The sequence below is a fragment of the Ipomoea nil genome, unplaced genomic scaffold (genome assembly GCF_001879475.1).
Source record: "Ipomoea nil cultivar Tokyo-kokei standard unplaced genomic scaffold, Asagao_1.1 scaffold3069, whole genome shotgun sequence".
In the NCBI taxonomy this organism is placed as follows: Eukaryota; Viridiplantae; Streptophyta; class Magnoliopsida; order Solanales; family Convolvulaceae; genus Ipomoea; species Ipomoea nil.
In genome coordinates this window covers 511,245-532,105 of record NW_017619497.1, presented here as the reverse complement: position 1 = coordinate 532,105, position 20,861 = coordinate 511,245, and the positions used below count along the sequence as shown (strand labels likewise).

The window sequence follows — 20,861 nt, the reverse complement described above, 5'->3', positions numbered from 1 at the left end:
ACAAAGAACTGAAACCAGCTTTGGGTCTGATTTCATTACGTACTTATCTGAGCTAAGTGACGTTAATGAATTATCTTATCAGTTCGTCTGTCAGTTAATCTTAGAAGAAGAGCCAAAGTCCCTTGAGACTGTTGTGCGCTCTATACACGCTGTTTTGGAAAGAAGCCATCCAAAGTGAGCTAGACTCCATTAAGTCAAATCACGCATGGGAAGTGGTAGGTATACCCAAAGGAGCCAAACCAATTGGCTGCAAGTGGATCTTTAAAAGAAAACAAAGACCAGACGGGTCAATAAAAAGGTTCAAGGCTAGACTACTAGCAAAGGGGTATAAACAGAAGTTTGGTGAAAACTACTTCTGCATGTATTCCCCGTGACTAAAATAGCCACAATTCGTGTGTTGTTTGCCTTGGCCTCCTCTCACAACTGGCTAGTATATCAAATGGATGTCAAAACAGCCTTTCTAAATGGAGATTTAGAGGAAGAGATATACATGTAGCAACCACCTGGGTGTGTTGAGCCAAGACAAAAGAAAAAAGTATGTAGACTAATAAAGTCTTTATACGGGCTAAAACAAGCTCCCAAACAGTGGTATGAAAAGTTTCATAAAACACTAGTAGATCTAGACTACTCGTTAAGCAGATCGGATGCTTGTCTATACTCAAAAGAGATAGATTCAAGCATTTTACTTATATGCATCTATGTACATTATTCTAACTCATAAAGTACATTATCTTATCAATGAAGTTTCATTATTCTAACACATAATGTGCATTTAAATCCACAAAACATTCCAAGATCCATAATATGTTTTAGGTATAGAAGTCTAGGATATAGATAGTAACAACATTAGTGGAGTAGATGAGCAATGATACATATGTTTTGAGGATTTAAAACCAACAATACTGAAGAAGAAATCATACTTGAACCACTCTCAACGAGCTTGTTTTCAGCTATAAAGAATTAAAGAGACCATTGTAGACGGCAAATCTCCCCTTCTTTATCAACAGCGCATAGACATTTACTCGAACTTCATATTCTCCACCTCTTCCCGTACTGAATCGAACAGCTCAGTCGAGAGATAACGCTCCCCAAAGCTTGGCAATATGACCTGCAAGTGGCATTAATTTCTTTGAACAAGTCAAGCTTCACTATGAATGTGATGGATTACTAGGGTAATGAACTAGACTCCAAGACCTTAGACCATTGTTTAGAAGCAACTTATATTTCTAGCTTCATACCAGAAGTCTCGCTAGAGCAGCGAGAATATCTAGACCGCCATCACATTTTTGGGCCAGTCTTAACTGCACTCGAACACATAACTTGGCTCTAATACCACTCGTTAGGGTCAAGTGCTTACCACTACGCCAAAAGTTATAGTTAGTAGCGAAGACGCAAATTTATTTCCTAATAGACCGCTAGTCATCACATTTTCGAGAGGCAGGGTGCTGGACTTAGCCCATTACGGGCCTCTGCCCAACATAGTGTCGGACATATGAAACGAGTCACACTTACAACAAGAAGTTTTCCTGCATTCTCTGGCCTTCTTGCAATTTTGATTGCAGCAACAGTTGCTGCCCCTGATGAAATGCCCACCTGAGTGAAAATGGAGAATTGAACTTTCAGGTCTATGACAATGGAGAATTAAAGGGAAATTACATCATAGATATGGCATCACCATAATACACATACAAATAAACCTTCTTTCAGACACAGAAGCTTTGTCATTTCAAAGGCTTCCTCATTGGTCACCTAAAATTAATGCCCGACAAGATCAAGCCGCTAGAAAAATTGGTCACCTTTTTTAATTAATGTGATTAAAAGGAAAACTTATGCTTGAAAAATAAGGAGGGGAGGGTCTTACTGTAACAACTTCCTCAAGTATGCTCACGTCCAAAACCGGATGAACCATATCAGTACCAAGACCTTGGATTTTATGTTTTCCTAGATGAAGATAAGTACATATGTTAAACTCAGATGAGGAAAAAAAATAAGACTGTTTATATAGGCTTACAAGCCAGTAATAAATATGGGTTTGATTTTAGAACAACGTAACGTGGCATGACATCAAGATATGACATAGAAGTCATTACTCCATTTGACTATATACCTGGCTTTACCAAAATTTGACTATGAAAAGCAGAAACTTTACCAAAACCAAAATTTTGAATGACATCAAAGATTACTCCAAACCTGGCTTTCCTCCATTTAGAAATGCACTATCAGCTGGCTCTACACCGTATACCTGCTTCAGAAGAAAAAGCGAATACAAAGCAATTAAAAACTAAAAAAATGAAAGAATTAAAAAAAAAAAAAAAACAAAAACAAAATTCAAGATCAACAAAAAAAAAAAAAAAAAAAAAAAAAAAAACTGATGAATGAGCAAGTCCAAAGTGGTATTTATGATAAAAACAAATTTAAATCCACCTTTATTTCTGGATTCTTTTCTTTGAGAAATTTTCCTGCACCTGTGATTGTTCCTCCTGTTCCAATCCCAGCAATTAAAGCATGGACATTCCCTTCAGTGCCCTTCCATATCTCTGGTCCAGTTGTTTCATAGTGAATCTACACATGGAAAGCTGATAAGAAGAATGCCTCTACCATCTATCAATCAATTCCTGAATTTGAAAATAGGAATACCTCGGGATTAGCAGGATTATCAGCCTGACGTAAAAAATAACAGTTTGGGGTCCTATCCATTATCTGTTGGACCTTTTCAAGAACACCATTTACACCCTTGGCTCCGTCAGTGATATGTAGTTCAGCTCCAAAAGCTTTAATAATAATTCTTCTTTCAAGACTATATGTATGTGGCATCACAACTATAAGTTTATACCCCCAAGCTGCTGCAACAGATGCAAGACCAATGCCAGTATTGCCGCTAGTTGCCTCTATAAGGATGCTCTTCAGCAACCATATTTACAAATTTGAAGAAAATAGTTTGTTAGAAATGAATAGACATGGATGATAGATAGGCATACAATGTGAACAGGCATAGAAGATAGAAAGGCATAGGATATGAATAGGTTGTAGAGCTTCCCTACTTTTATATATATATATATATATATATATATATATATATATATATATATATATATATATATATATATATATATATATATATGTGTGTGTGTGTGTGTGTGTGTGTGTGTGTGTGTGTATGTATGTATATCAGTGTTGTGGCAGTGAAGAACACACAAAGAATCAGAGAAACATGTTCCAAGAAATCCTTTCTTTCTAGTATCATGGTATCAGAGCAGGCGAGAGTGAGGTAGTGGGCTTTGCTCAGCTCGGAACAGGATGATGACGACGCCGGAGCTCCGACCACGCCGTCATTAGAGCCTCCACGCGCCATCGCAATGCCGCTGCTCCGACGCCACGCGCCAGCACGTGTGGCATTTTCCGACGATGTCTCCGGCGTGAAATTACACCAGTCAACTCGTCTCAGTGAGTAGGTTCTGCCTATGTATGTTTTGTGGAGTTTTGGGTTGTTGATATTCTACACTACTTAGGGTTGAACTTGAGTATGGCAGCCATGGCAAAAGGAAGTAATAGGAATATTACTGTTGTATCTACTCCATCTAAATTAATTGATGTAGTATTGGCTGCTGATGGGTCTAATTTTGCTGAATGGAAATTCTTGGTTAAAATTAATTTAGACGGAATGGATAAAGGTAGGGGTGACCACATTTCGGTTCGAACCATAACCGTTACTGTGCTAATCGGAACCGAACCGAAACCGTCCGTACGATTCTGATTCTGGTTCCTAATCGGAACCAATAAGGTTCCGGATAAAGTTTTCAAAATATTGGAATCGGAACCGTCGGTTCCGACTCCAAACTATAAATAAATAAATAAATAAATAAAGTTGAAATTTGAAAAGCCAAAATCTCAAGGCTTTGACTTTTCAAAAGTCTAAACCAACAGGCCACTGGCGTAGGCCAGTGGCCTGCTGGCTGCTAATAGCCATGCTACTGGCCAATAGCATGGCAATTGGTCAAAACTTTAACATGAGGTTTTTTTTTTCTTTTTTTAAATTCCGGTTAGAACTGGCGGTTCCAACCGGAACCGGAACCTTAATATAAGGTTCCGGTTCCGGTTTCACCATTTGCGGAACCGGAACCGTGGTCACCCCTAGGTAAAGGTGACCATTTAGATAAAGATTGCCCTCCAGATAATAAGGAATGGGAAACAGATGATAAAGCTTTGTTATCACAGGTAATTAATTGTATTGATATGAAGGTAATCTTATCAATGCAACATTGTACCACGGTTAAAGCAGTATGGGGGTTAGTATCTGAATGGTTTAGTAGGTCAAGTAATTTGAGGAAATTGTATCAGTTGTCTCAAGATGTCTATAGACCTAATAAAAAAGGTTGAGATATGTGAGATTACTATTATGATTTCAAAAGTTCAAGTGAAGCTTTGTGTACTGCAATGCCTATTACAACTGATGTGAAGACAATGAAAGCACAACGTGATCAATTAATTGCCTTCAGCTATAGCTAGATTTTCGAGCTTGACAAAGTATATGAGATTCTTAGGTCACAATTGCTGGGAAATAAGGAATTAGGGTCATTGGACCAAGTGTTCTCCTAGATACAGAAAGCAGCAGTAAGCATTGACAATAATGAACCTCCCGAGAAAAGTGTTTTTATATCACAAGGAGGTAATGGTGAAGGAAGTGCATTTGTGTTGCAAGGAAGTTATACTAGCAAAGGGTATACTAGTTGAGGTGGGGGTGGTCGCCATCGAGGACGTGGTGGAAGAGGTCGTGGAGGACTAAGGGTATGTTTCAATTGTGGAGAACTAGGTCATTTCAGAAATCAATGTCCTAAACCACCCAGGCAGCAAAGGTTTGCTAACACAACCTCTGGGTCTGAAGGACATATGGTGGTTACGACAGATGAGGAGTTAGCAGCGTTCAATCAACTGAAGGTGTCTTCTTCTATGCAGTCTCCATCCCAATTTCCATCTAATCAACTGCCTTCTTCTGCAACCTTTATACAAACAGGTAATCATGTTGCATGTGTGTCTTCTTCGTCTACACAGTGGGCCATTGACTCCGGAGCTAGTGACCATATGATAGGTAATTCTAATGTTTTCTCCACATATTCTCCATCTAACCCTGGGGTTATGGTTACTCTAACGGATGGGTCATCTGTTCCAGTTTTGGGTAGAGGTAGTGTTATTGAAACCTCATCATTACCCCTGTCATCTATATTATATCTTCCAAAGTTTCCTGTTAATTTGCTTTCTATTAGCCAAATCACACGGACTTTGAATTGTTCTGTCTCCTTTTTCCCGAGTTATTGTTTATTTCATGATCTTTTGACGAAGAAGATTATTGGTAAGGGGAAGGAAGTCAGAGGACTATATGTATTGGAACCGTCTATATAGGGATATCAATATGGCCCGAACCCGATGGGAAAGCACGATCAAACTGAAATTGATAGGGCTATGGCTCGAACGGGCTATCTCGATAAAAAGCATTACCCCGATGAGCCCGAGACCGATAAACCCGATGGCCCAATAGGGTTAGCCTAAAATTAAATGGGCTAGCCCGACAACTCGAACTATTGAAAACTATTCTTTATTATAGAAGTGATGTGAAACATAACATGGTCAAAGTACCTATGAGGTCCCTGTACTATAGCGTTTTGTTCGATTTAGTCCTTCTACCTTAATTTTGTTCAATTTAGTCCCTATACTTTAAAAAGTGAAACAATGAAGGACAATAGCTGATACGGCGCCGACATTATCTCTGCCACATCATCATACTTACATGTCAACTCATATAATATTTTATAAATATTTAAAATTAATTAGTTTTACCACCAATATATTACATTAATATGTCACAAATAAATACATAAATATTTTCTCACATAAGCTATTGTCTTTAATTGTTTCAATTTTTAAAATATAAGGACTAAATTGAATAAAATTAAAATAGAAGGACTAAGTTGAACAAAATTAAAATAGAAGGACTAAATTGAACAAAACACCATAGTACAGGGACCTCATATGTACTTTGACCAACATAACATACATGGAATTTATAGGTGAGTTCATCTTTAGTATTTTTTTTATTACATTTTAAAATAAAATTTTAATAAATATATTACAATATAAATTATTTTTATAATAATAAATAATGAAAAATTAAAAATTTACTGTAAATATTATATTATAATGTAACTGTGTAAGTATATTAATTATTTTTAGTTAGAATTTAGAAATGCTGGCTTAGATTAATTGAATTATGTATAAGTTTATATTTATTATTGTATATGTCATAGTTTGAAATATAATTATAATTTATTTAACATTGATATAATTTATATGTAATATTTTTATTTTTACTTTATAATTATAATATTATTAAGTTATGAAGTTTATAAAATGTATAGTTTATAATTTGATTTAATTTATGTAATAAATAAAATTTAAATTAGTTATATATATATATATATATATATATATATATATATATATATATATATATATAATTATATTAATATTAATATAAAATTAAAATTAAAATTAAACGTATTAATTAATCCATGTAAAAGTTAATAATCATAATATGACGATTAAGTTATATATATATATATATATATGTGTGTGCGCGCGCGCGCTCAAGTGACCACCACTTCTTAGGTGAGAACTGCGAACGACAATATAAATGCACACAATAATATTCCAAGGACACAATGCACACAATCTATTATACCCTGGAGTAGATTGTGTACATTCATATTGGTTCTTATGTTCTCACCTATGGGGTGATTCTCATTTGATCATTAATGTGTGTGTGTGTGTTATAATTATATAACTACATAATCAGTGTTGTAGCAGTGAAGAACACACAGAGAATAAGAAAAACATGTTCCAAGAAATCCTTTCTTTCAAGTATCACAGTTCAAGTTTTTCAATATGAGAATGTGAAGAGGACTATTCTGCAGCAAATTAAAAATTATATGATAAGTAGTGACGGCAGATTTCCCTCGTCATTCATTTAAAAATTATATGATAAAAATTTTAGTTTCTTGTTGAACACAATCTTAGCGATAAATCACCTACAAAGTACAAGTGAGTTTTCTCATTTAAAATCTCAGGCAAAAAAACCAAGTTTACCTTGAAAATTTTTAGCCATGTTCCAACAGGAAGTTAAGACTACACTTCGATCACTAACCTTTCCACGGGTAATCAGACCCTTATCTTCAGCATCTTTAATCATACTATATGCTATCCTGCATTAATAACAGCATCTCAAAGTTGATCGATAATCAACCTAAAAATTTATTTTAATTTTTAAGAACAAAGGAAAAATTAAAGAAAAAAAATGCATTTAAGGAATGAATAGAGGATTTGCCTGTCTTTCACGCTAGAACAGGGCTCCATCATTTCCAATTTGGCAGCAATACGAGCAACACATCCTTCCACTACGTTGTTGAGGTATACCATTGGCGTGTTTCCTATTAGCTATAGAATCAAAGTTACGAAATATTAGAAGACCAATGCATAAGAAAAGTTTGAGCTGAATAATTATCAGAAGCTGCATACTTCAGTAATATCTTTGGCAATTTTATCCTTTTCCTCCATGGCCCAAGCAGACTTACTGTAAATGACAAGGAATAACAATTATAATGCCATTACAATACTTATGCAATAAAAGAGTATTCAGAAATGCATAATTTCCAACCTTCCCTTCTCAAATTAAAATGAGCAACCAATGTTGATTTTAAAAAGACTAATATAATGTTGAATTCCTACAAGGAAAAGTAGGGGGATGGATAAGGAGAGAGTGGGGTATGTTTTGCGGGATCCATATTTAACAAACCTAATAAAATTTTTATATTTACATATAATTTTCCCTCAAAATGTGAAAACATTTATTGTATTCATATTAATTTATAAATAGATTCATGTAATTCACAAAAATTTTCCCTCCAAATGTGAAAACATTTAATGTATTCATATTAATTTATAAATAGATTCATTTAATTTAATATGTTGACTAAAAGAAGAATATTTGTATATATATATATATATATATTGTTAGTATTACAAATGATCATCCTTAATTAAATCAGCCTATATATATTTTTTTATTACATGAGAAGGGGGATACCCACACTACTACTAATCGCCTCCATTAAGGCGGGGACCTATCACATCCCACTTAGGGGAGCAACCAAATACCATTAGACCACAAGGTCCTTGGTATTAGCCTATATATTTAGTATTACAAATAATTATCCTTAATTAAATTAAATCACCCTAAATTAAACTCAATTATCGTAATTAAATTATTCAAATTAAATCAACCTTAATTAAATCAATCCTTAATACAAAACGTAAAATCAGCCTTAATAACAACACAGAAACGCGGAATCATCCTATTAGGTAAATTATTATTACTATAATTACTATTATTATTTATAATAACAATAATAATAATAATAATAATAATAATAATAATAATAATAATAATAATAATTATAATTATAATTATAATTATAATTATAATACTATCTCTATCTCTATCTCTATATATATTAAAGCAAAATAATTGTCCCAAAAATTTTCCCCCTAAATGTCAAAACATTAATTGTATTCATATTAATTTATAAATAGATTCATGTAATTCCGAAAAATTTTCCCTCCAAATGTGAAAACATTTATTGTATTCATATTAATTTATAAATAGATTCATGTAATTCCCAAAAGTTTTCCCTCCAAATGTGAAAACATTTATTGTATTCATATTAATTTATAAATAGATTCATGTAATTCATGTAATTTAATATGTTGACTAAAAGAAAAATATAATATTAGTTAATATTAATAGTTAATATTCTAACAATAATAATTCACATACAGAACGAATTGTTCACATACACAAACGCGGAATCATGCATCATATTAGCCTTAACGAATTATTATTACTATAATTATTATTTACTATTGTAATAATAATAATAATAATAATAATAATAATAGTAATAATAATAATAATAATACTATAATGCTAAACTATAATAACAATAAGTTAGTTCACCGTTAACTTACTCATTGATTTAAAGAATTTTGTAAGTTTTGAAGAGTGAAAATGTGACTTCAAGATTTCTCCAAGAATGCAAACCGTCTCCGACACGCTGTCTGAACAATCGACCCCCGCAGCGACCCATCAGTCGCCGGATGAGATGACATCCCTGAACGGAATACCAAGAAGCCCAAAAGACGAAGAGAACAGCTGGGACTTTCTCCCCAATCTTCAATGATGAACGGCAACCAGGATTTGCAACTTGAAGCGGAAATTTTATCCCCAGACTCGACGCAATGGAAAACGCCATCGGACACACCAGTTCATGCCTCGTCTCAGACTGTAGTAGGGGATTCTTTGGCAGAAAACGAGGACCCAGCGGATACGGACATGGAAGATGATAGGTCTGTACCTGGTAATCCTGTCATCCCGATCTCAGAAGAGGAGAAAGAAAGAATTAGGCGACCTTGGCGTCGCTCACTTATCATTAGAGTTCTAGGCAGAAAGGTGGGCTATTCGTACCTGCTACAACGTCTGCAGAGGATATGGAAACCAGAGGCCAGTTTCGACTTAATCACTCTAGACTACGAGTACTACATCGCAAGATTTGAGTCTCAAAGTGACTACGATTTTGCCAGATTTGAAGGGCCTTGGAGTGTTCTTGATCATTTTGTGGTAGTACAGGAGTGGGTTCCAAACTTCAGCCCGCGGAACAACAAGACTGTGAAAATACTAGCATGGGTTAGGTTTCCGACATTGCCGGTTGAATATTTTGATGACCAGTTCTTGATGAAAATCGCAAGAAGAGTAGGACGCCCCATTAAGATCGACTCCACCACAAGCCTCATCTCCAAAGGAAGTTTTGCTCGGGTTTGTATCGAGATAGATATCTCTAAGCCATTACTGTCTAAGTTTACCCTCGAGGAAGAAGTATGGCCGGTAGAGTATGAAGGATTGCATCTCGTATGTTTCAAATGCGGCCTCTATGGTCACAAAGAGAACCAATGTGGGGTAGACAATGCTCATAACGTCCACGAACCAGCTGTGGGTGAGGATCGCAGGCCGCAAGAAGTGCAGGAACCAAGGAAAGATTACTCAGCTAACTACGGTTCTTGGATGCTAGTCACAAGAAAGGATCGTAGAGGAGCACGGAGGGGAGGGAACCGACCAGCCACGGGAGGTAAGTCCGGAGGAGCAACGATTGACAATGGCATGGCGATACAGTCGCGCTTTTCACCACTGGAGAACCAGGAAGAAGACGGAGGTGAACCACCCATTGCAAATCACTAGACCAACCCTGTAATCCAGAATATGAATGTGGACCTTCCACCGATTAGAACAAATAGGCGTAACGGTAAAAGTCCTGTAAGATACCCCCAGAACCAGAATCGCCCTGCTCAAATGGAGATGGTCCAGAACTACCCCCGAAATCATTCTGAACTTCCACGACAAGGAGCTAGTAGAGGCAGAGGTGAGAAGGGTGCAACACCAAGGTGAGCAGCTGCCGAAACTGAGCGCACCGTTGTACGTGGGTCGAACCAAGGCCGTCACATTACCAGCAAAACAGTTTACCACCTCGAGAATCAACAGGAATTCCCACCTTTGATTGACAAGGAGACTGCACCTAGAAATGACCCCCCGGATATCCCTTCAACATCAGCTGCCCAGGTGGAACAACGAGATACTGTTATGGATGCATTTGGCCTTGATGGCCCTGTGGTTCCCGAACCAATGCGCTCCTGAGCGCTGTTCTATTTCTCCCCTTGTTTAATTTTCTGTTTAGTGTGGAATTGCCAAGGTGCGGCTTCAAGATCTTTTAGCCGTACCCTTAAACTCCTTATTAGTCTTCATAAACCTTCTTTTGTTTGTCTTCTTGAGCCCAAAGTTTCAGGTTCCCAAGCAAACAAGATTTGTTCTAGCTTTGGCTTCGATGAATGGGTTAGAGTCGAAGCTGTGGGTTTTTCGGGAGGGATTTGGATACTCTGGAGGAGCTCCATTCATGTAATCATTCATGAAACCCACCCCCAGTTTATAACTTTGCAGGTTGACCCTTCAAATACAAAAACCTGGCTGCTATCTATAGTGTATGGCAGCCCAAATGCTCAACTTCGAAAGAAGCTCTTCTCAGATCTCACATCCGATGCCTTCAATCAGAGTATACCATGGTTGGCAATAGGTGACTTCAACTCAGTCCTGAGTCCAGATGAGACCAGCACCCCAGACAATTTTTCCTTGTGTCGCAGCACGGAGTTCAAAAGTTGGATTTTTTGGGAGGGCCTAATGGATCTAGGCTATACCGGTTCCAAATTCACTTGGATGCACGGAGTTAACACCTTATCCTTTAAAGGTGCCCGACTTGATAGGGCCCTTGGAAACGTGGATTGGAAGATCAACTTCCCAAACTCGTGCGTACAACATTTGCCAATGGTTGCTTCGGACCACACTCCTATTATGGTCAAATTGGATCCCCCTCCACCCATGCAGGTAACTAAACCATTCAGGTTCAATTTGGCTTGGTCAACTCATCCAAAGTTTTTTGAATGTGTTAACCATGTTTGGATCCAAGGTAATGATCTAGAGTTAAACAAAGCCTCTGTGGCAAAGTCCCTGATAGCTTGGAATAGAAACACCTTTGGCAATGTTTTTTTAAAGAAGAAAAGGTTGATGGCTAGATTAAGTGGGGTGCAAAGAGCCATGACAGTTAAGCCAACAGCCAATTTGCTTAGATTAGATAGGAAGCTGCGAGCAGAATTTGAAGATGTGTTATACCAAGAAGAACTTATATGGTTCCAACGGTCGAGGGAAGAATGGCTAGAATCAGGAGACCGCAATACTCGGTACTATCATGCAGCAACTGCTGCTAAAGGATGCTTGACTAACATCAGTAGCATTAAGGATGAAAATGGCCAGGAATTTACCTCGGACACTCAACTTAGGGACCATATTTTCAATTTCTTTGTAAAATCCTTTTCGGATGACAGTTTTATTACCCCTTCTGACATACAGGGCTATTTCCCAGAACTAAGTGAAGAGGATTAGGCAAGGATTAATGCTCCATTCAAACCCGAAGATGCCAAACTTGCTATGTTTGAGATGGCACCAAACAAGGCCCCGGGTCCGGATGGTTTTACAGCAGGTTTTTACCAACTTACATGGAATATCACTGGAATTTCCCTATCAAATTTTGCTTTGAGTTTTTTTGCAGATGGAGTGCTTCCTAAGACATGCAATGACACCATGATCACACTTATCCCCAAGACCTCGAGTCCAGAATCTGTCAGACAACTACGTCCCATAGGGTTATGCAATGTCTCGTATAAGCTTTTAACAAAAATGATGGTAATGAGATTAAAAGAAGCATCCAAGAAGCTCACTGGTCTCCACCAGACTAGCTTCGTTCCGGAAAGGCAAATCACTGACAACATCATTATGTATCAAGAACTTCTCAACTCAATGAACAACAAGAGAGGCGCTGGGGGATGGATGATGTTTAAAGTCGACCTTGAGAAGGCATATGATAGGTTGGCATGGAGTTTCATAGATGAAACACTGCAGGATATTGGCTTCAATACTCAATGGAGGAGGAACATCATGACATGTGTGACCACGCCAAGACTAGCTATCAATTGCAATGGAGTACATTCCAACTGGTTCCACCCAGCTAGAGGAATCCGCCAGGGAGATCCTATATCACCCCTTCTGTTTGCGTTGTGCTTAGAAAGGCTAAGTCATGCCATTAATGTTTCGATTAATGCAGGTCGCTGGAAAGGCATAAAGGCATCTCGGGAAGGTCCTCTCATTTCCCATCTTTTCTTTGCCGATGACATGGTGCTGTTTGGGGAAGCTACGATTGATCAAGCTTTGGAAATGAAGAATTGCTTAAACTCTTTCTGCACCAGCTCTGGACAGAAAATGAACCTTCAAAAGTCAACAATTTTCTTCTCTAGGAATACTCCAATTTCCCTTCAGGAGTCTATTTCTAATCTTGTTGGCATTCCAAAGGTCGTGGATCCTGGCAAATATTTGGGGATGCCATCAGTCCATGGCAGATTAAAAAAGCAAACCTTCTCAGGGATCCTTGGAAGAATTCAAAACAAGCTAGCGGGTTGGAGATCAAGAACTCTTTCCCTAGCTGGCAGACAAGTTCTATCCCAATCTGTTCTATTTGCCATTCCATATTATTCAATGCAAACTATGCCCCTACCAGCTGGAATAATTGATTTAATTGAGAAACAAATCCGTGGGTTCCTGTGGGGCAGTTCGAAAGGCTCTAGAAGGATTCACTTGGTCAGTTGGGATGTGGTCACCCAAAACAAATTGAGAGGTGGACTTGGCATTCGAAAACTGAAAGAAATGAATCAAGCTTTTTTGGCTAAACTTGGATGGAGGATGATTCACGAAAAGGATAGCCTATGGGCTCAGTTGTTAAGGTCGAAGTATTCAGTTACCAGTGACGATGTTTCCCTGTGGCAGCCAAGAAGAAATATGTCACATACTTGGAGAGGCCTTCTAAAATCCAAACACATCCTAGAAGGTGGTATCAAGAAAGTGGTGCACAATGGAAATAGCACTCTCTTCTGGATTGACAAGTGGCTGACAAATGTTCCACTTAGGCAATTTTTATCCGAACCAATCCCCCTCCCTGATCTTTACAGGAACGTTTCGAGCTATTGGGATCCTGATGATGGGTGGCTTATGAGCCAGCTTATCAATCTGCTTCCAGAAGAAATTTTAGACAAGTTGGCAGCAGTTCTATTAAACTCTAACCCTGACGACAACGACTCGCTAGGCTGGATGCATGAACCTTCGGGTGAATTCTCCATTAAGTCTGCCTATGATGCAGCCTTGAGGCCTCCTACCATGTCTGATGATGTTAAGTGGAAAAGAATTTGGAAGCTAAAAGTTCCTAATAGGATTTGCACTTTCATCTGGCTCGTGAAACATGGAAGGATTCTAACCAACAGTAATAGATGGAAGAGGGGGCTTTCTGAGAGTGACAAATGTCCTCGCTGTTTAACCGTAATCGAAGACTCACAACATGTTCTTCGGGACTGCCCAGCAGCCAAAGAAGTCCTGGATCTTGTTCTCCCTGGTTTATCATCGGCTACCAATCTATCTTTCGATGACTGGTTACATTTAGGAATCAAAGGAAGAGGAACCAACAGACATCCATCCAACGAGACCACCTTATTTGCAACCACCTTATGGTGGATCTGGAGGTGGAGAAATGATGTGATCTTTAACAATGTAGAAAGAAGGCTTTCCTTTAAAGTCGAATGGATCAAATCACAGGTTGGAGCGACGATTAAGGCCTTTACAAAAGGGAGAACAACTCCGCAGGAACTCTGGTCTAAGCTCTATTGGGAGAAACCCCCATCTGGGAATTTCAAGATGAATTTAGACGGAGCTGTCGACATCCAATCAAACAAGGCAGGATGTGGAGGAGTCATCAGGGACGATACAGGTCATTGGCTGGTCGGATACATGTACAATATCGGAAGCTGCTCTCCATTAGAAGCCGAAATATGGGCGCTCTTGAAAGGTATACAATTGGTAAAACACCTTGGCTTCAGGAGCATCACCTTCGAAATCGATTCCAATGATCTCACTGAAATAATATATGGCACCCGGACTTCCAACAGTGTAGTCCAGAATCTTGTTGCTGCTTGTATCGGAGAGGCAAGTTCACTCCATGCATGGCGTTTGTCCCCGATTGCTCGAGAACAAAACTTTCTTGCTGATGTCTTGGCAGTAAGGGCCAAGTGTCTCCCCAAGGGAATCCATATCCTCAATGATCCTCCAACCAATCTGTTAGGCATAATACAGGATGATATAGATGGCATTCCAAGTTGGCGTCAGTTTTCAGAAGTTGTCTGATGTAATTTTTACTGGGTTCCCCCCTTCCTTCTTGATATAAAAAAATTAGCCAATTTATAAATAAATACATGTAATTTAACATGTTGAGTAAAAGAAGAATATAATATTGATTATTATTATTATTATTATTATTATTACTAGTATTTGCACCCGTGCGATGCACGGAATAGATTTGTTGTAATATATTAAGAAAATATAAATCGATATATAATTATTTAAATTAGAACATCAAATATTATATAGTCAATTAAAGATATAATTTGAATTGTTTATATAATTTGATATTATCATTGCTTGAATTTGTGCAGATAATTGCTCAAATTAATAGCTAATGTCTAGGTGTACGCATGCGGTCCTATAATTTTGAAGATTTTATTTATCATTGTTTAGTATTTTCATACATTAGGCAAATGTGCACGTTCTCTAACAACTCAGTTATAGAAATGAATTGTTATCCTTATTCATTTGTATGGAAGATATATCTTTTTGTATAGATATATAGCAATTTTTTCATTTAAAAAAAATTAATATCACCAATTATATTTACATATTATTGAAACCTCTTTGTAGACGACATTGGTAGTGACAACACAATCTTGTTCATTTTCGTCTAGAGCTAACATCTTCTCCATCAGGACGGGTTACTTCGGTGAAAATATATAATGGTAGAATATCACTCAATTAGTTATCCTTTTATCTTTTCAGTCAATTCGTAATATCAGATTCATTTTCAGCCAATTATTCTTTTTTATTTTCAGTCAATTAGTCAATTAGAATATCAAATGCAGTGATATTTTTACCTAACTTTCATTCTATTTTTAATTGATGATGTAGATATTATTATTGGAATATTTCTGTTCCATTTTTAATTTACCTTTATTATTGTTTAAAATATGCATTTACTATTGATAATGTAGAATATTATTATTGGAATATTTTCCTCTAATTTTTAATTTCCATTTCATTTTTAATTAAAATGCAATGATTAGAAGAAGATACTCTGGACTTCTCAATACTTGCCCACATTGATTTTTTTTTTTTTTGGTAAACTCAGGGTTTCCACCGTCGGACATAGACTAATCCCCTCGCTAAATTATACACACCTCTTTTGGGTGAGACAGCTGGCTTAGAGATTTAAGGTTGCTCCATTCCCAAATCCAATTATGAACCCTTGACCTTTGGTTAACGATGGATGAGTTCCTTACACTCAACCACACCCTCCAGGTTACTCTCCTACATTGATGGGCAAGCAATTATGTTTGTAAGAGGAACATTGCTCCTCTTTCCAAACATTTTCAATGTGCGATCAAAATGATCCCACATCATTTACAAAGGGAGCCCGTGACTCCCTTTTGTCTTCTTCTTTTTTATTTTTTTTATTTTAATTTTATTTTGTATATCGTTTTGTTTGGATTATTATTATTATTATTATTATTATTATTATTATTATTATTATTATTATTATTATTATTATTATTATTATTATTTGATTATTGACAAATTCGCCATTTTAACAATTTATCTTTAATCAAAACACCAAAAATATTATTTAATAACTAAGTAATTTGCTCCAAACTGCTAAAAACTAAAACAACACATACATTTTGGGTTAATCTTTCCTAACCCCCACTAATAAATAATAAATAAATAAAACTAAAATAAAAAGACAAAGCTAAGATTTTTTAAATAAGAACTTTTTGACTTCTCAATACTCGCCTCATCGATGGGCAAACAATTATGTTTGTACTTCTTATATAGAGGAGCTCAAGAGCTTATCTTTTCAGACATTTTCAATTTGGGATGAAAATGAACCCACATTATTTACAAAGGGAGCCTGTGACTCCCCTTTGTTTTATTCTTTTTTTTTTTAATTTTAATTTTATTTTGTGTATAGTTTTGTTTGGATTATTATTATTATTATTATTATTATTATTATTATTATTATTATTATTATTATTATTATTATTATTATTATTATTATTATTATTATTATTATTATTATTATTATTATTATTATTATTATTATTATTATTATTGTTGTTGTTGTTGTTGTTTTGTTGTAATTTGATTATTTGGCAAATTCACCAAAATTTTAAGAAATTCGTCTGTTTAATATTTTATATTTAATCAAAAAATTAAAAATATTATTTAATAACTTAGTAATTTGCCCCAAACTTCTAAAAACTAAAACAACACATACATTTTGGGTTAATCTTTCCAACCCCCCACTAATAATAAATAAATAAATAATAAATAAATTAATTAATTAATAAAAACTAAAATAAGAAGACAACGCTAAAGCTTCTTAAATAAGAACCTTTTGACTTCTCAATACTTGACCACATTGATGTGCAAGTAATTATGTTTGTAAGAGGAGTTTGTAAAACTCCTCTTATATAGATGAGTTCTCTGATCTCTTTTCAAACATTTTCAATGTGTGATCAAAATGATCCCACATTATTTACAAAAGGAGTCTGTGACTCCTCTTTGTTTTTTGTTTTTTTTTTTAATTTTATTTTTATATAGTTTTGTTTGGATTATTATTATTATTATTATTATTATTATTATTATTATTATTATTATTATTATTATTATTATTATTATTATTATTATTATTATTATTATTATTATTGTTATTGTTATTGTTATTGTTATTGTTATTGTTATTGTTATTGTAATTTGATTGTTTGGAGAATTCTCCAAAATATTTTAAAAAATCACCTGTTTAACATTTTATATTTAATCAAAACAGCAAAAATATTATTTAATAACTTAGCAATTTGCTCCAAACTACTAAAAACTAAAATAACACATATACATTTTGGGTTAATCTTAGTCCAACCCTCTAATAAATTTATATAAAAAAAAAACTAAAATAAGAAGCCATTAAAATAAGGTTTTCTTAAATAAGAGCCTTTTGAAACGTTGGGCTTCAATAGGTTGAGAAAGTTTATATGAACAGATACTACATGAAACACGGTGAATCGAAAAGTTATGCTGTGGGACTGTGTCCACTTTGCAATGTGGACACAGTTCTACGTTCATAATTACTGAACTATATGTTTTTAATTATAAAGCTAAATATTCATAATCTTTGTACTTAATATTCATAATTATTGAACTCTATATTCACAACTACAAAACTCTATGTTCGTAATTACTAAACTATATGTTCATAATTATAAAGTTATATATTCATAATTTTTAAATTTCATATTCAGAATTATTGAATCTCTATATTCATAATTACATAACTATATATTCATAATTATGTTCACAACACTATGTTTATAATTTTATAACTATATATTCATAATTTTTGAACTATATATTCATAATTATGAGCAATTTTAAAACCGTGTCTACCTTGCTAGGTGGAGACGATTCCACGGCATAATTTGACATGTCAATAGTACTCAAAAAATAAAATATTTACCTTTGGACTTCTCAATACTTGTCCACATTGATAGACAAACAATTATATTTGTAAGAGGAGCAATGCATTGCTCCTCTTATATAGAGGAGCTCAAGAGCTCATTTTCCAAACATTTTCAATGTGGGATCAAAATGATCCAACATCATTTACAAAGGGGGGCCCGTGGCCCCTTTTTGTCTTCTTCTAATTTTATTTTGTATATCGTTTTGTTTGAATGATGATGATGATGATTATTATTATTATTATTATTATTATTATTATTATTATTATTATTATTATTATTATTATTATTATTTTGTTGTTATTGTAATAAATGTTTGTATATCGTTTTGTTTGGATATATATTCATAATTTTTGAATTTCATATTTACACTTCTCTATATTCATAATTACATAACTATATGTTTATAATTATGTTCACAACACTATGTTTATAATTATAGAACTATATATTCATAATTATGAACAATTTTTGAACTGTGTCTACTTTGCAAGGTGGACACGGTGGCACAACATAATTTGTCGGGTCAATAGTACTAAAAAAAAAAAAGAGTCTTTAGACTTCGCAATACTTGCCCTGATGGTTAAGCAATTATATGTTTGTAAGAGGAGCCATGACCGTCTTATAGAGGAGCTCAAGAGCTCCTCTTTCCAAACATTTTCAATGTGGGATCAAAATGATCCCACATCAATTACAAAGGGGAGTCACCTTTGTCTTCTTCTTCTTCTTCTTTTTTTTTTTTTTTTTTTTTTTTTTTTTTATAATTTTAATTTTAATTTGTATATAGTGTTGTTTGGATTATTATTATTTACGAATTAATAGATTTTATTTAATTTCCATTTGAGATTTACTTACCAAATAAGCTTTACTACAAAAGTTTGGGCGGAAAAATGAATTAGGATGATTTTGTTTTTAATTATATATATAGATAGATTGATTCTATTTCATTTTTAAAGCAAAATCACCCTTAAAGATTAATAGTAAAATAAAGCTAACTTATTAATAACCGATTCTATTACATTTTTTTACGCAGAATTTTTCTTCAAGATTAATAGTAAAATAAAGGTAAATTATTAATAACCAATTCTATTCTATTTTTTATGCAAAATCTTTCCTAAAAGATTAATAGTAAATATCTTAATGATTCTTTTTCTTATAATGCTTATTGATTCTTTTCCATTTTTCAGAGTGTAGAAAAGATGGGAGCTTTGAAACAGAAGCAAAGTATATTCAGTAATGTGTTTGTGTATGTCACTACGTACACAGAAGGGATAGAGTTAATAATGTACACAAGAAGTATCCTATTACAAGTAGAATAGAGTAGGAGAGGTCTAATGTAACCACATAACTAATACACCCCCTCAAGCTGACGGGGGACAAAGGACAACGCCTAGCTTGACACGCAACTCAGCAAATCGGGGGCCGGATAGCGATTTGGTGAAAATGTCGGCAATCTGATCCTTTGTAGAAAGAAAGGTCACCTTTAATTTCCCAGCAGCAACACGTTCACGAACAAAATGATAATCTATCTCGACATGCTTCGTCCGAGCGTGAAAAACAGGATTAGCACACAAGTAGGTTGCGCCAAGATTATCACACCAGAGTACAGGAACAGAGTGGAGAGACAGTCCAAGCTCACCCAGCAATGATTGAATCCAAGCAACCTTGGCCGCAACATCAGCAAGCGCCTTGTATTCAGCCTCAGTGGAGGATCTAGCAACAGTACGCTGCTTCCGGGAAACCCAAGAGACTAAACTAGAGCCAAGAAAAATCGCAAAGCCAGCTGTAGACCGCCTATCAACCTGACAACCAGCCCAGTCAGAGTCAGAAAACGCATGTATAGTAGAGGTGAGAGAGCCTGGTAGCCGCAAACCAAGATCCAGAGTGCCTTTAACATAGCGCAGAACCCGCTTCAAATCAGCAAAATTCAGATCAGTAGGGCTATGCATACACTGACAGAGCCTATTCACAGCAAAGGAAAGATCAGGGCGAGTAACCAGCATGTACATTAACGAGCCAACCAACTGCCTGTATGGCGTAGGATCATCAAGCAAGGAGTCATCACACGGGACACGCGAGACAGAAACAGAAAGAGGAGTAGCCAAAGGCTTGCAAGATTCCATGCCCGCTCGGCGCAGCACTTCAAGCATGTATTGGCGCTGAGAAAGGATGATATCTGAACCAGTGTGAACAGCCTCAACGCCAAGAAAGAAACGAGGCTTGCCGAGATCCCTGATCTTAAACTCAGAGGACAACTTGCTCAGTAAACTATCAACCAGAACAGAACAGCTGCCCAACAACAAAATATCATCAACGTAGACAAGCATATAGGCACGCAACTCACCAGAAACATAAATAAATAGAGAAACATCAGTCCGCGAGGGACGAAAACCAACAGTAAGCAAGAAATCGTGCAACCGCATAAACCATGCTCTAGGTGCCTGCTTAAGGCCATACAACGACTTCTCCAACTTACAGACATGCTCAGGGAAGGAAGG

At 35.5% G+C, this 20,861-nt stretch overlaps 1 protein-coding gene and 1 long non-coding RNA gene across 2 annotated transcripts; one reads left to right on the top strand and one right to left on the bottom strand.

Annotated features, from left to right (window-relative positions):
* Positions 1 to 803: 803 nt before the first annotated feature.
* Positions 804 to 7,655, bottom strand: LOC109165666 (cysteine synthase-like). The gene is made up of 10 exons (XM_019314529.1): positions 7,567 to 7,655; positions 7,376 to 7,485; positions 7,196 to 7,253; positions 2,638 to 2,901; positions 2,425 to 2,562; positions 2,191 to 2,242; positions 1,862 to 1,941; positions 1,690 to 1,749; positions 1,513 to 1,593; positions 804 to 1,108 (listed from the first exon to the last, which is right to left on the bottom strand). Exons 1-10 carry the CDS (start codon positions 7,603 to 7,605, stop codon positions 1,019 to 1,021), a joined length of 972 nt encoding a protein of 323 aa, XP_019170074.1. The 5' UTR covers positions 7,606 to 7,655; the 3' UTR covers positions 804 to 1,018.
* Positions 1,021 to 12,904, top strand: LOC109165668. The gene is made up of 3 exons (XR_002051579.1): positions 1,021 to 1,114; positions 11,271 to 11,283; positions 12,894 to 12,904. It is a non-coding gene; the product is annotated as an uncharacterized LOC109165668 (long non-coding RNA).
* Positions 12,905 to 20,861: the final 7,957 nt, after the last annotated feature.

Bases quoted from the DNA above. Each gene is read 5' to 3' on its own strand.
- LOC109165666 (XM_019314529.1), bottom strand. From the start codon at position 7,605: ATGGAGGAAAAGGATAAAATTGCCAAAGATATTACTGAA. The intron at 2,563-2,637 runs GTATTCCTATTT...TTCCATGTGTAG, and splicing joins ATAATCCTGCTAATCCCGAG to ATTCACTATGAAACAACTGG. The intron at 1,750-1,861 runs GTAAGACCCTCC...CATTAATTTTAG, and splicing joins TACTTGAGGAAGTTGTTACA to GTGACCAATGAGGAAGCCTT.